General features: G+C 40.7%; 1 protein-coding gene across 2 annotated transcripts; it reads right to left on the bottom strand.

Moving 5' to 3' along the window:
• Positions 1–742: 742 nt before the first annotated feature.
• THUMPD3 (THUMP domain containing 3) lies at positions 743–13,473 on the bottom strand. 2 transcript variants are annotated; one of them, XM_048490366.1, is made up of 10 exons: positions 13,309–13,473; positions 11,929–12,238; positions 10,842–10,919; positions 9,814–10,314; positions 8,616–8,746; positions 6,686–6,755; positions 5,058–5,173; positions 3,153–3,260; positions 1,556–1,679; positions 743–1,028 (listed from the first exon to the last, which is right to left on the bottom strand). In XM_048490366.1, the coding sequence occupies exons 2-10, from the start codon at positions 12,184–12,186 to the stop codon at positions 900–902; spliced, it is 1,515 nt and encodes a 504-aa protein (XP_048346323.1). In that variant the 5' UTR covers positions 12,187–12,238; positions 13,309–13,473; the 3' UTR covers positions 743–899. The 2 variants fall into 2 exon arrangements, with proteins under 2 accessions (XP_048346323.1, XP_048346324.1); XM_048490367.1 differs by having other exon boundaries at positions 13,314–13,473.
• Positions 13,474–15,584: the final 2,111 nt, after the last annotated feature.

The raw sequence follows: 15,584 nt of genomic DNA, 5'->3' as shown, positions 1-15,584 counted from the left end.
GTGCCTGAAAGTCACTACAGGTTCCTGTTGTCCAACTGGTCAGTCTATTTTATGTAAGCAAGTGGTACACTTATCTGCTTGTCTTATATAAACTTAAATTCAACAGGACTATAAACATTCTGATCTAAATATATCCTGTGACCAAAAGAAGGAGCAGCAAAGGTGAACTACAGTATTTTTTTCAAGTCTTATTGTTAATCATGCCAGTGACTACAGACACCAAGGCTGATAGAACACATACCCAGCTCTATGAATAGTAGCAATATACATGGCACAAAAAAGCATTTTGTTTTATTTGAGGTAGCAGGTAGGAATGTAGATGGCACTACTGAGTCTCTAGCCTGTAACAGAGATGCTGTCATGAAAAGGGGCCATGTTGCCTTATTGCCTGTTATGGTAATGCAAAAACCAAAACAGAGTTTTCTCCATTGGCAAAGAGTTTCTATTAAAGAAACCTGCATCTAAAAGATAAACCTAGCTGGCAGTAACTCAAGGAAACAGTCTTCAGAAACTTGCAATAACGAAACTTGCAAAAAAAAATTAGGTCTTCTGCAATCTGAGGGGATGGGGGAAATACACCTTCCCTTGCTTTTTCTCAGAACAGGTAACTTCCCTGTGACTATGAAAACAAGTTTACATTTGCACCCTGGTTGAACCAGCATCTTTGATATACAGGCAAATGAAGGGATTACAAGTTTCACTTTTCTACTTCACCCATAAAACTCCAGTAATATCTTCGGAGTACAACCTTTCCCCTCTACCCCAACCCAATGGATCAGTTTGCTTGCTTGCTAACTTGTATCTTCTGCCCATTCAAGATTTTAAGATGGGATGACTCAGAACATCAAGGAGACATATGGCAAAGAGCCCTCAGAGAGCCAGAGGGATGTAGGAAGTTACTACTTCGATTTTGCCTCTTCGTTTTTTTCTCCCAGGCGTTTCAGAAGATACACAGCGGCATGGAGTCCCCCAACGTTCACCCAAATAGTGTGAGACTTTCGCCATATGTGCCCCATTTTGGACAAGGCCTAAAATGCAAAACAATACAAAGTTTGAATTAGTAGAATCTAGTAGACACTAAGGTTACAGCTAGCTTTCTATTTTAAGCTGTAGTGGTATGGACTGAATCCCAACCTTTTTTCAAGCACTTAACTGAAGCTTCCATTGTTTTCATATCATGATCAAAAATAGTAATAGAGAAAGCAATTTCTGGTGTGCTTCATTTTTCTTTAGAACAGATGTTCTATTTTCAACTTTGAAATAAATCACGGGGTACAGCAAAATTAAGCTGCAGTTGGACAATAAGACCGGGACTGCTGTGGGGAGGACAGCTTTGTAATCAACACCCCGCTTTGCCCCACCACCATAAATCCTCATTTACACTGAGAGTATTTCCTGCCAAAGAAGCATTTGTTCTGAATTACAGGATACACCCTTGAGGTCAAATGATGTTTTCTGCCATCAGATGTCAGCTGTAAAGTGCAAAATCACTACAACATGCACCTGATTAACACCGGCTTCTCCCTACCTTGGCAAAACATTTCCCACTTCTTACCTTGGCAAAACATTTCCTATCTTGAGTCAGCAGCACAGCTCTGCCAGTCCTTGGTCTGCAGATCCGACCCATCTCCATAAGGCAGGCTGGGTAGAGATCCCAGTTCTTTTTCTTAGACCCTATTCTATGATGCAATTCAGAAACAGCAGCGAGTGAACAGAGTTCTCAACAATGCAAGCCAATTTGTTTTTAGCAACAGAACTTCCTAAGTTAAGGCTGCGTAAAATTTTCACTGTTTCTTGTGGTGATTCTGTTGCACTGGCACCTTCTGTCTTCATGCACACTACACTCATGTCTAAGGATTCCACAAAGTGACATACACCACACTTAACACCATTCTGAGCAGACCATTGCACATTTATGTACCTATTCAACCACAGCACATGTTCAATTGTAAAACACACACAATTTTTGATATAGCCTTGCTCATGAATTCCAAATCTAGAGAAATGTACATGGATTTGACCGTACCATTTAATGAAGAATAAGGCTTCCCTTGGGTGCTGTGTGGTTTCCAGGCTGTATGGCTGTGTTCTAGCAGCATTCTCTCCTGACGTTTCGCCTGCATCTGTGGCTGGCATCTTCAGAGGATCACCCTCTGAAGGATCATCCTCTGAAGATGCTAGCCACAGATGCAGGCGAAACGTCAGGAGAGAATGCTGCTAGAACACGGCCATACAGCCCGGAAACCACACAGCACCCAAGTGATTCCGGCCGTGAAAGCCTTCGACAATACAATAAGGCTTCCCGTTTGGAATCTTGTACATTACACAGAAACTGAAGAATTTGTTTGTCCTGCTTTGTTATTTTTTTAATTCTAGTATTTGTGGGTGCAGAGCACACTCTGAAATGTGTTGAGAGGTTTGGGAGCCATGATCAAAGAACTCTGAGAGAGAATATCTCCAGTCAAACAGATCTCAAAGCCCTAGGTTTACATACATATTAATTCCAACCCACACACCTGCTGAAAAAAATCATCCTTCCTTTCCAGTCCCCACCCCCAGTTTAACCACTGAAATCTCAATTCTGTGGGAAAAAATATCAGGTATACCAACTTGCATGTATAATTAAATTGTATAATTAATATACTGAATAACTGCACAAAACATATAGCTGCTCCAAAGATCTAGAAACCAATTGTCAATATATGTTGACAATCATATATATATGTTGCATGTATAATTAAACTTGCATGTATAATTAAATTGTATAATTAATATACTGAATGACTGAACAAAACATGTAGTTGCTCCAAAGATCTAGAAACCAAGAGCCACATATATGTTGACAATCATAGGGCACATCTGAAGACTCACAGAAATGTCAGAGGTCTTAAAGCTTGCAGGAGCGGGCATTGCTGTTAAATAACAGCTGACTTACGGAGACAAAATACATTCATAAGGTTTGCCACTGCTTGCCTCTGCATTGGAACTCTGAATTTCCTTGGTGTTCTCCCATCCAAATACTTACCAGGGCCAATCCTGCTTAGCTTCTGAAATCTGATGAGACTGGGCTATCTTGGTCATGGTAAAGCTTTGAAAGCAATTTTAAATCAGATAGCAAACATAAATGGCATATACATTCAATGGATCCTTACCTCTTTCCAAATGGCATATCTGTCACGATGGCATCCACAGAGCCAGTTCTTAATGGTAGATTGCAGATATCCCACTGAATACTATCTATTGGTTTGCTATCAGATAAGCTATTGTAAATTAAAAGCAAAAATCAGATAAGGAGTTACAATTTCAGGGGAAAATTGCTTCTCAAATCAAAATGCTTATCATTTTTTTACAATTCAGAACTGAGAAGCTTTTATAAAACAAATAGAAATTTAAATGAACACAGGAAAAATGGTATTTTACCAACCAGCCTAAGCAATTCAATACCTACCAACAAACCACCATTCAACAATATGCCAACTTTTCATGGCTAACCTGGAACAGTGCTGTCTCAGCTGCCATCCATTAACACCCTTTTTGTACACGAGATTTATCAATGACATTTTCCTCTGTGGAAAAATTCAGGTCTTCAGCATCTTCCACCCACCATTCAACCTGACTATGAACCAATCCATACAAGAAATACATTTTCTAGACACCACTATACAAATACATAGCGAAAGCATAAAAACCACCATATATGGGAAACCTATTAATTACCAAACATACTATCTGCCTCCAGTCACCATCCTTAACATACCAAATGATCCACTGTCTACAGCCAAGTTCTACACTACAGCTGCATCTCAGACAGAGATTCTCATCTGAAGGATCTACGACAGACATTTTTGGAATTATAATACCTACCTGATGTAGTAAAGAAACAGATCAACAAAGCTAGAGTAATACTAAGGGTCAACCTGCAAAAAAATAGACCCAAACAAAACAAAAAGCACTACTGGGGGTCACATACAGCTGTAAACTCAAACTGCTTCATCACATCATTAATGACCTACAGTTTATGCTAGGCACTGATATTTCTCTTCACAGGCATTGATAGGCAAACCCACAGCAATACCCTTCCTAAAACATGGCCACAGACTACAGTACCAAGGTCTGAAACAAACCAAGATGACACCTCTGTCCCCGTATCCATTCTGACAACACAATAACCAGACCTAACACCAGCCATACCATCTGAGATTCATTTGCTTGTTCATCTTCCAGTGTTATATAAGTCATCAAATATCAGCAATGCCCTTCCTGCAATGCCTTTCTACATCAGACAACCAGGTAAGTTTCTACACAAAATAATAAATGGACATAAATTCAACCACAACATTCAAAAATTAGTTGGAGAACAATGTTGACCTAACAGTGGCAGTCCTCAAGCAAAGAAACTTGAAAAGGAAATTACAATGGCAAGATTTCTGACCTTGAGTTCATTCAAGAGTTCAGAACTATATATCCTTCAGCTCTGCATCTTTTACAAGTATTCTTTTCAGCACTCCCACCCCCCAGACTGGAATATGAAGACTAAGATCTCTATTCCTCCTCATATCTGACGAGGGGAGTTTTGACCTTCAAAAGCTTTTCAAGATTGCCATCAAGCCACTCTGAATTATGCAACCCCTGGTTGAATAAGGCAAGAGATGCTAAGGCAAGAGATGTTAAGAGGTCTGCCTCCTCATCATAACCCTGGTATTTCTTAGAGATCTCCCATCCAATACTTACCAGGGTCACCTTGCTTAGCTTCTGAGATCTGACAAGATCAGGCTTGCTTGGGCTATCCAGGCCAGGGCCAACGCTTACACCCTGAAATCTCTGTTGGTCTCTAACTAGGACTCAAATCAAACTATCCAACGAAAGGATCAACAAACTATGAAGGGTCTTTGAAACAATAGTGCTTTGTAGTGCATTAATGACAAGCCAGGGACAGCATCCTCCTTCATCTCCTTCGGGAGGACATTCCGTAGAGATGATACCAAAATCAAACAATATTGAGCCACAATATTGAAACAAATGTAGAAATAGCCACTGCTCTGTACTTTCCTTATTACCTTTCTTTGCTTTGAATTTGCTTCAGCAAAGAGAGGATATTATTTGCTGTTCTCTTCACAGCTTGTGGATTGTTATCCCCAGCAATATGAAAGCAATTAGGCCACTCAGCAGCTCCCTAGAAATAAAAATAACAGTGCACTTAGGTTTCATTGCTGTTATTAGATCTCAAACTAATTCTGGAAACTATCACTGAATATTTATATTGGAAATACATAAGGAAGAAAGAGGATCAGTTCCAAGTACCAGGACCAGTTCTACCCCATCCCAACTACATTTGAAGATGTCTGGGTTTTAGAGAGTGTGTATATGAGGGGATGTACTGTCATGGGATTTCTGGAAAAGAAGGGATGCTTCAGAAAGTCAATGCTGCTCCAGTATGGGTTGCCAAGAGAATCACTCAGTTCTAGTACCTTGGGTAGCCCAACTGCCAATCAAATGGAGAATATGTGATGCTATGAAGCCCTGCTTGTTCCCAGCCTGGTTTCCACCATTATCCTACCAGTTTCTCCAGGAATTTAAAAAGGACTTTGACCCTATTGCACTGCATGCATGGGGGCAACTATGCCCATCTACTCTTAGGAATAGTCTGCAAAAAGGGATAGCAGATTGACTAGGAGGAGAGCACAACTCAACCCAGACTCATAGCAGTAAGTAGAGGTATTTGAACCTTCCTCAGGACAGCCTTCTATCACCTTTTCATGCCTTTGGAGCCAGACAGTCACAAATCATAAAACAAATTCTGACAGCGGACAAAGCCAGCTACTTGCATTCTGTCAGTTAAGTCATTCAGGATATACAGAGTAGCTGAATTACCCATGTGGCCTTTGGAAAGTCATGTCTCATGACTTCACCACCTTTACTTGCAATACTACAATACTATCTATTCTCTGTAAAAGTTCTTACATCTGGTAGGTGTCATTTGAATATATTTAGTTGGTAACCTTAAAAATTATATTTTTTATAATACTTATACAATAACTAATCCAAATAATTTGTTTCCTCTGTGTTTAGGATGTCCAGTGCTTTAGTCAGGCATATTGCAATTTTAACAAATACGTTAAGTGGTGTGCACTGAACATTTAACCACTGAGGAAGCTGAAACACATTTGGTCTACATACATTTCATGTTATTAGAAACTATTCCTGGCCATAGGAAAGATACCTATAAATGTGTGACCTTCCCATGTGCATAAGGGCAATTTAACCAAAAAAGTATTTTTTTTCCAAAAAAGTTCTTTTACACTAGGAGAAAGTACCTATATATGCAACTGATTGTTTTGTGCTCAGTTTTAATGTCTACAATTTGATTAAAGATTCTGTGATTTAATCTAATTTTAGATTTTTAAAAATTAACCTTGATATTTCTACATACAAGATCTTCCTTCCCATTTCAACTTATCCGGTTACCATAATAATATGCTAGAACATTTGTGGATAGTGACAGCAAACTACAATTAGCAGATTCCACAAATTGAAAGCCTAGGTGGTCAATAAATATGACATGTGGCGAGACAGCACTTTAAACTGAGCAAGGATTGCTATGTAAGCATCAAGTGACAGATGACACTGAGGTATGCACTCTTCTATGTATTGCTAGCTATATTTTAGCTTTCAAACTGCAAAGTACCTCTATTGGGATGGCACCTGTTCCGCACATTGGATCAATTATTATATCAGCTGGCTGAGGATCACAAAGCCTAAGAACAAATTAGAACAAAAGGAAAATCAGTGTGGCAAAAGAAAACCACATCAGCTTAACAGTATCTGTGTAACAAATGAATCAATAGCAAGCATAAATAATTTACACAGAAAAAACAAGCTATTTTTAAAACCATCTTGGAATATTAGTATCCTCACTGCTCCTGTGCAACTCAACAGAAAACAGTGATATTAAGAATTCATCAAAATATGTTTGACTTTAAACAAAGTACACTTTTAGCAATCAGAAAAAAATTATTAATACAGCTTTATTTATAATATAAGATCATGTGGGCTGCAGACTTTGTGCACACAAAAAATCCACAAAATTTTCTTGTGCTTTTTAAGATGAGAAGGAATCCCACACTGTGAATTCCACTGGTGCAGATTCAGCCTTCAGTCTAAAACACCACTGAATAAAATAGAACAAAGTCCTTTTCCACATGCATAGCTTACCACAAATTTTCCCAGTGGTCAAACCCCATGGCTTGGAAATGTTTTCTGTGAAATCATTGCGTACACCTCTATCTACCCACTATTTTCCCCTTAGTCTCTTCAGTTGCATTTATTGTATGCTACTATTGAAAACACATTATTTCTAATGTTTGTGGGATGTCATCTGTGACTCAGAAGAAGAGTTTGGATTTGTACCTCACCTTTCTGTCCTGTAAGGTGGCTTATAAACTCCTTTCCCTTCCTGTACCCACATCAGATACCTTGTGAAGTAGGTGGGGCTCAAAGAGTTCTGAAGAACTGTGACTAGCCCAAGGTGACTGAGCGGCAATGTAAGGTGCAGAAACACATCTGGTCCACCAGATAAGCCTCTGCTATTCAAGTGGATGTGTGGGGAATCAAACTTGGTTCTCCAGATTAGAATCCACCTGCTCTTAACCACTACACCACACTGACTCCCTTTTTTTTTTTTTGGACAGGCACTCTACCACTACACTGAAGTGGCAATTCAAAACATGTCTCAGCCTCCATTTCCACCATTGAGAACTATGTACACAAAACAGAAGCCAAAAAACCTACTGGAGCAGATGCCTGAAGTAACAGAGATGCAGAGTCTCCACCCAAACACATTTTTCAGCAAAATCTGAGCTGCAGTAACGCACAATTGTTATTGCAGCAGTCTCTTGTTAATTTCACTTGCTTCTAAGTGCAGACACAGCTTATCTTTGCATTAATGTTACATCGCTAGTTCGCTATGAAATTGACAAACTGATCCAATCACCCCTGCTTTTTGGTATCTGTGCTTGAAAGTTAACATGGAAATGCTAGGTGAAACTGACAAAGCTGATCTAATTGCCGCTGCTTATCTCTGCCTGAATGATACATTGCTAGTTCAATATGACAAAGAGAAAAAAAATTTAAATTCCTTTTGAAAACGGAGGATGAGGGGAAGAAGAAAATGGCTGAAGAAAAGGTTGGGTGGCTGGCTACACAGGGGCACGGATAAGGACTAGGTATTTGGTGAGGCGGAGAAATAAAGACTGTTTCAACATGATCACTTGCTCAAAGGAAGCTGGCTCCAAAACAAATAGAAAAAAAACATGGTAAAAGCATCCAGGGAAATAGCAGAGGAAAAACAAAGAGAAAACATTTCCAGAAGCAAATGGAGGGGGAAAAGTATGGAATTCTAAGAAAAAAACATAGCATTTAGTGGCAAGATTAGTTGTAAACAACTTGTGTGGAAATGGCCTTAATTCTGTTTAGGACTGCTCCCCCAGACACACTGACCTGATCTTCAAACAGACAGTGTTTGTGATCAAGCAGCAGACTATACACAAACGCAGTTAAAGTACATCATTTGAGAGACCTTCATCTATTATTGTGCCCAAGTAAATCGTCACACTTACCTGAGCATACCATAGGCTAGAGTAGATCGAAGGGTTGTGGGACCAAAATGAGTTATATTTCTTCTATGAAGACTCTCCTCTGTTAAGGCAATCCCCACTACAACTTCATGATTGTGAATGTTCAGAAGAACCTAGAGTACAGAACATCAAATAATGATATACCGCACCATAAGCACTGCAGTACCTAAAAGCAAGAATTCCCAGACTAACCCTCTTCCCATACTGACCCTCTTTGGCTTCCCCCTCTGCATTTAGGAAATGAAAACTTATCCTTCAGGTACTCTTGCTTATTGATTGGGATCTAGATGTTCCTTCCAATCTCATACATAGATTGTTCCTTGGTCTTCGTCTTGTTTGAAATTAACTGTATACTCCTTGTAACATCGAGGGAAGCTCCAACAAGAAGTCTTAGCATCCTCCTGCCTTGAGATCTCTAATCCATCTTCCTATTCATTCAAAGAAAAAAAATCAGGATTCTATGTAGAACAGCAGAACAGACAATTCTGAAAAGACAACTATTCTTGCTGGGAAAATGCTCAACTAAATGTTTAAAGCAGTCATTTTTATTTTCCTTTTCAGAGTGGAGTGTACAAGAAATGTCAAAATGCACCCCCTCCCCACACCACTTAGTTCTGTAACATACACCAGGGGAAGTTGGGGACTAGATAGCATTTGATTATTAGAGATCCCAGCACAAAATCTTTGCTGATGAGTTGGCTAATAAGAGCCGATCAAGTAGAATCAGATAAAGAAGAGTTTGGATTTATACCTTGATTATCTCAACCATAAGGAGTCTCAAAACAGTTTACAAACTCATTCCCTGCCTTTCCCCATAACAGGCACCTGAGAGAGTTCTGGGAGAACTGTGACTGGTGTAAGGTTACCCAGCAGGCTTCATGTGAAGGAGGAGGGAAACAAATCCAGTCCCCCAAATTAAAGTCCACCACTCATGTGGAGAAGTGGGGAATCAAATCCAGTCCCCCAGATTAGAGTCTGCTGCTCTTAACCACAACAGCAATCAACACCAGTAGCCTCAGCCACCTCCATATCTGCTTTCTCCATGTTATGCCTCTTGCTGAAGTAGGTTCTCAATATATGAGTCTTTGGAAAGATTCAAGTTAAGGCTAAAACACACCATATTTAATCTTTTTTACTACTATTCACACAGACTCTTAAGAAAAACACAGCTGTGTTGTACCTCCACATCAAAATTGGTCATGTCAGCTTTCCACTGGAAAAAGTCTTGCACAGCTCCTCCAAAATCTCTTGCTGCCTCATTTGATGTAAAGCTGTGATTATCACCAGCTCTGTTGCATGTCACCCGGAACTTTAGCACCTGACCTTCCATTTCACCCTTCTGGCAGTCACCAGACCCGTTTTCACCATTGGACGTGCTCTCTTTGTTAGAATCAGATAGTTCATCTTTGTTCGGTGGTGTCACTTCATCTGTTTTTTGTGCATCCTGTATTTCAGCAGACGCCAAGCCTATAATATTTTGCAGAGGCTCATGTAGTCCTTTGACAGCGCTCTCATCTTTCATATCATCGTCCAGTTTCTGTTTCTTCATATTACTCTGTTGACTGCCTTTTTTCTGTCTTGTTTTCTTTTTCTTAAGGCTTGTGTTCAGTTTCCATACTGCCAGAGGATCACTCCAAGGCAGTTTCTTAGCTAGATCCTCTAAATCCTTTAAAGCGTCTCCCTGTAAACGGTCAAAAGAAACTTCCCATATAAGCCAATAAATCATTCAACACTTGCTAAATTTCAGACAAGAAGGGGAACAATATTATCACACAAACAATGTACAATTAAGATTTTACTGAAGGGAGAGACATTTGTCTCTACAGGTAGCTGACAACTCTAACTGTTATTGAAGTCTCCATAAGATAGAAAACACTTTGTCATACAGCACAGAGGGTATGCAGGCAAACAGGAAACTTCTGCACTTATTTTGAATATAGGTTGATATACAGTGCCAAGATAAACAATGAGACTTGATACCAGAGTCCATTATTAAAAGAATTTTTTCAGCAGCGATAGAGACTAATAATTCTAGAAAACTAAACATTTAAAGACAAACACCATAACTAATTGTTGTTTCCCAATCTGTCAAACTCCTTTATTTCCCTTACAAAAAAAGTAAACCTCCATGCTAGAAACTTCTGAACTGCTATTTTTCTAATTTAAGCAACATATTATCATTAAAGTTTCAGGAAGAAAGACACTCACCTTAGTTTCTTTGAACTGATAATCTTTGAATTCCTGAACTACAACAAACAAGTTGTCCACTGATCTTAACTGGTGAACCTAAATGGAATCAGACATGATTTAAATGTTTTATTTATATATATCGTTTTGCCTCCATCGGAAACACAGTCATTTCCTGTCATTTTAAATTTATATTGTTCATGCTTCTGCCACATCTGAAAATACATTTTGAGATCTACTGATGAACAATTTAAAATGCAACTCTTAGAGGCTATTCTGAAACTATTGTTTGCATATATCTAAAAATAAAGGGACAAGCATGATATACTGGTGAAAAGACGTTATTAAACACAAACCTTTGTTTTCTTCTGTCCCCATTCTCTCCTCTATCTCAATATTAGGATTTACATTATGGACTGCTGGATTGCTCAAAAGGCTTTTTGAGAATCCAGGGGGTATGTGACTGCTTGGTTCTCCCTATCTGCCTCCAAGGTTCCATCAAGACCCGAAGGGTGGCAAAGTCCTCATATGAAGATAAGTAGGGAGTTCATTCCTAAGTCTCTCCACTGCAGCCTGGAGATGATCTGGAGACATCTCCTCCCTGGCCTGCCACTTGGCCAGGCTTAATTGTGTGCATACCCAACAACCTTCCCTGACTTGACACACTTGTTGCCTGTTTGTCCTTAAAGGGGGAACTTGATGATGTGTAGGAGCCATGTAGTATCTAGCCCAGCAATGCTGGCCCTCCTGCCACCGGGGGCGCTCAAACTTCAGAGCCAGAATCATGGCCGCCTACTGCAACATGGGTAAATTCTGGCCTCAGGCAATTTTTTTGCAGTCAAGTCACAGCTGACTTATGGCGACCCCACAGGGCTTTCAAGGCAAGAGACATTTAAAGATGCTATTGCCTGTCTCCCTGTCATGGCCCTGGTTTTTTCTTGGAGGTTGCCCATCCATTACTTGCTAGAATACACTTTAAAAACCATCCAGGCTGAAGTTCTGCCATTAGTTACAATCCAGAACATTAATAACATGTTACTGAGAAGAATACTTAAAGCATATAAAAGGCAGAATAGGAAACATTATCCAAACAAAAGCATCTTCAAACCTGTGGAAGACTGATCACAGGGATTTCAAAGTAGATTTTTCCTCGATCCTTGCTAATTTTAGACTGTGACCCTAGTTTCTCTTGCACTTCATCTGCAGCAGTCAGCTCAAAGCCAGTTGGTACAGTTGCTCCAATAGTGACCACAGTATCTTTACAGCTCGTATTCAGATCGGCTTCTCTGTTCTCGCCAGATTGCTTGTGTGTATCACCAAGGTTCATTTCAGAGAATGCATCTACAGCCTTTTCCTCTTCAGACATACTGAAAGCACGTATGACCTCCACACAGGCCAATTATGTGTCTATGGAACACCTGCAAAACAAGACAGTTAAGTAAAGTAGAAAGCCTTTTAAAGAAGTGACTTGTTGAGGGTTCTGAAAGAGACAGGGCAAAGACCTCAAACCAAAGTTGAGAACACAATCGCACCTTTATGTGGGCAGCCTAATTTTATGCAGCCCACTGAGTCCAAGAGAGGGGGGAGGTGTATTCCCAAGTGTTTATAAAACTGCAGCCTTGGAAACAGCTGCATACTAATGTCTCCCCTACTCGCCCCTATTATTATTGTAGACACAAAAGGGGTTTGTGAAGTACTTCAGTGACTCCATGCACACACTGGGAAACAGTGCTGAAGCAACTGCAGTATCCAGATCAACTACATTATGGCATGAAATGGGCCAACAATTGAACAGGTATACAGAAAAAAAAAGGTAAGTTCAGATTAGGTCTTTGCTGATACTAGAATTCTTTTAACCCAATTATCAATGAAACCAGATCCAGGCAATGGACAAAACACAATACATTATACCAAGAGGAAATTAAATGGGCAATTATCTCCATAATAAAAACAGTCACAGATGCTACAACAAAATGAAACAAAACATAGACAGACCGCTTACATTTTGCTCGCATTTTAAAGTGGTATCGCAAAACATGTGCGACAGGAGGCAGCGTTAATCCTGACCCACAACGTATTGTCCTATTGCTTCCAACCCACATTTGATTCAAGGACAGCAATATCGAGAAGACTGCAAACACATCTGTAAGCACCCCCAACCCCCCTCGAAGAATCTGTATTACATCTGGTGGATTCCACACAACAGATTTATAACGAGCTGCAATCGTTAGAAATGAATTCGTTTTCCATTTACAAAAAGGGGAAACCGACTTCATTTATAACGATTGCAACTCGTTATAAATATGCTCCAGTTTCAAGAATCAAGTCGCCCTTAAATAGTTTAAAATCACTACCCAAACAGGACAAAATCCAGAACCGATATTTTAAAAGGCATCATGACAATCACTCCCACTTAACAGGCCAGGCGATTTTGCAAAAGACAGCAGGGAAAGTAGCGGGTAACAGGACGAGTACTGGAGTGAAGCACCTTTCCTTCAGTGCCCGCTTGGGGTCGAGATCCGTCCTTCTACTGAAGGCGGGGATCAGGACTCGCGGTTGCCGAAGCGCCCTTCACTCCACACCTCCGTTAACTGGTCGTAACGAAACTCCCCCAGCACGCGGGAGATCGAGGAATTCTCCTTCCGGAAAAAGTAATCCAGCCCACGAACACTTCCGGGCGAATGGAATGAATGGGTGGGGGACGTTCCCTCCTTCCCTTTCTCCGTCCGTCCCTCCTCAGCGCAGAGATGGCTCCCGTCTGCCCCCTAGAGGCTCGTTTGAGGTTCGCTGTTGTTCGCCCTGTGTTGCTATGGGAACTACCGCAGCTTTGCAGGAGGCCTCCTAGTCTAGCCCTAAACTTAATGACTCGCTCGCGCTTCGCCCATCAGACTCTTGCTTTTAATTAATGAGATGTTTATGCCATTCCTTCTGTGAAAAATTCGGGGCGGCCTTTGTGATCCTTTCCTTTGACTTCTGGGTTACCAAGTGGGGAGACTTTTGCGGAAACTTGAGCATCATGCATGCCATATGGTTGTGTGTGTGTTGTGCGTGTGTGTAGCGGCCTTGAGCTGTGTGTTTTGGACACCACCACCCATAACCGCTCTCAACAATACCTGCATATATTTCCACTGAAATCTGTGAAGCTTGCTTCAAATATTCACAAAAGGTTGAAAGTGAATAGATCCCCTTGCTGTTACATGCAGTTGATTTTCTGCATTGTGCTTTTCTTATCCTCCAGAAGCGACTAAATAGAGAGCACAAGTTACATGTCTCAGAGAGCTTCGTTCTCATCTCAGAAAATGGAAGTGAGATGGTTTGAGGACTGTACTGTTGACTGGGAGCCAGATGGGTGGGGCTGTGCTCTGCATATAAAAACCAGATGACCTGTTGCAAGGATTTGAAACAGTGAGCCATTGTAAAGTGTGTGTGAGAGAGAGAAAGAGAGAAATGTTTGAGACACCAGACAATCACAGTATGCTGTCAACTAGTATGCAGGCACATTATCCTCCAGGATAATTAATCCTGGATTCTGCTTCTTTACTCGGTCAATAAAATGGTTTATAACCAATGCTTCACACAGAGAGCTAGCCTGAATGCCATCGTTTCCATTCCTCTGAGCTACATCTGTCTCCTATTAGACAATTAGAAAGTATGCTTTGCTTTCTGGTAACCACAAGAAATATTTCTTACTGCCTTGACAGGCTGAATGGCTCTCCAGGCCCAGGATGAAAGGGTAGTTGGCAGTGGGCTGTTTATCACCCCTTCCCCCTAGGCAATAGATAGGTCAGTCTGATCACGAATTATATTTTGAGACTAGGGAAACAATTCAGTCCCTGCTAGTTAAATGGTGTTTAAAAGTAACAAACTTCAGTAAATGTTGTCAAGTAAATTTCCCCCAATATAACTGATTATCTTTTCTTCTCACAGTGTTATTGTGAGCTTGGCCTCTGATCACCATGGTTCAATGTAGTCTACGTGACAAGGAGTGGTCGTTTATCTTAATATTTTTCTATGTCTACTTGGCGGGCCTTGAAAAGTAGGAAATGGTGTTTGTTTGAGTACCCATCGGAGCTTGGAAAGGGATGCCATGACCCACCTCTGCTGAAGGGGAAGGGAAGGTATGCGCCTATGCAAAAAAAAAAAAAAAGGTTCGTTTTAGATGCTGAAAGGGGCAGCAGGAAGAAAAGCAGATAAGCACTATAGGCAATTGACTGAATGCAAAGTCACTCTCTGTCAAAGGCAGTGGTTCTCAACCTGTTGGTCAGGACCCCTTTGGGGGTCGAACGACCCTTTCACAGGGGTCGCCTAAGACTCCCTGCATCAGTGTTCTCCATCTGTAAAATGGATAAATGCTAGGGTTGGGGGTCACCACAACATGAGGAACTGTATCAAAGGGTCGCGGCATTAGGAAGGTTGAGAACCACTGGTCTAAGGAAATGATGCAGGGCAGTGATCTGTTGCCCTGTAGAAGTACCTCTTTACCTCCACCTGTGCCCTATTTGTGCTTTGTAACTTAAGTAAATCCAACATAAATGTCATAAAGCACTGTGTTCTTCAAAGAAAATGGACTTGGGTAAGAAGTAACCCCTGGAAGTCTCACTTCTCAGAGAAGTGGGGCACACATAAAAAACCTCAAGAAAGCATCACCCATAGCACAGGAGAATCAGGCAATCTCCCACCTCCCCTGTACACCTTTTCAAATACTGAAACAGCCTGTTTGGGTAGTTGAGAAAATGTGGGGAGGGCAAGATTGTGTGGCCCCTC

The sequence above is a fragment of the Sphaerodactylus townsendi genome, linkage group LG03 (assembly GCF_021028975.2).
Source record: "Sphaerodactylus townsendi isolate TG3544 linkage group LG03, MPM_Stown_v2.3, whole genome shotgun sequence".
NCBI classification, from domain to species: Eukaryota; Metazoa; Chordata; class Lepidosauria; order Squamata; family Sphaerodactylidae; genus Sphaerodactylus; species Sphaerodactylus townsendi.
The sequence above is the reverse complement of the archived record's forward strand: the minus strand, read 5'-3'. Positions and strand labels throughout refer to the sequence as shown.

Bases quoted from the DNA above. Each gene is read 5' to 3' on its own strand.
- THUMPD3 (XM_048490366.1), bottom strand. From the start codon at position 12,186: ATGTCTGAAGAGGAAAAGGCTGTAGATGCATTCTCTGAAATGAACCTT. The intron at 5,174-6,685 runs GTACTTTGCAGT...TTTTATTTCTAG, and splicing joins CAGGTGCCATCCCAATAGAG to GGAGCTGCTGAGTGGCCTAA. The intron at 1,680-3,152 runs GTAAGGATCCAT...ATTGCATCATAG, and splicing joins GATATGCCATTTGGAAAGAG to AATAGGGTCTAAGAAAAAGA.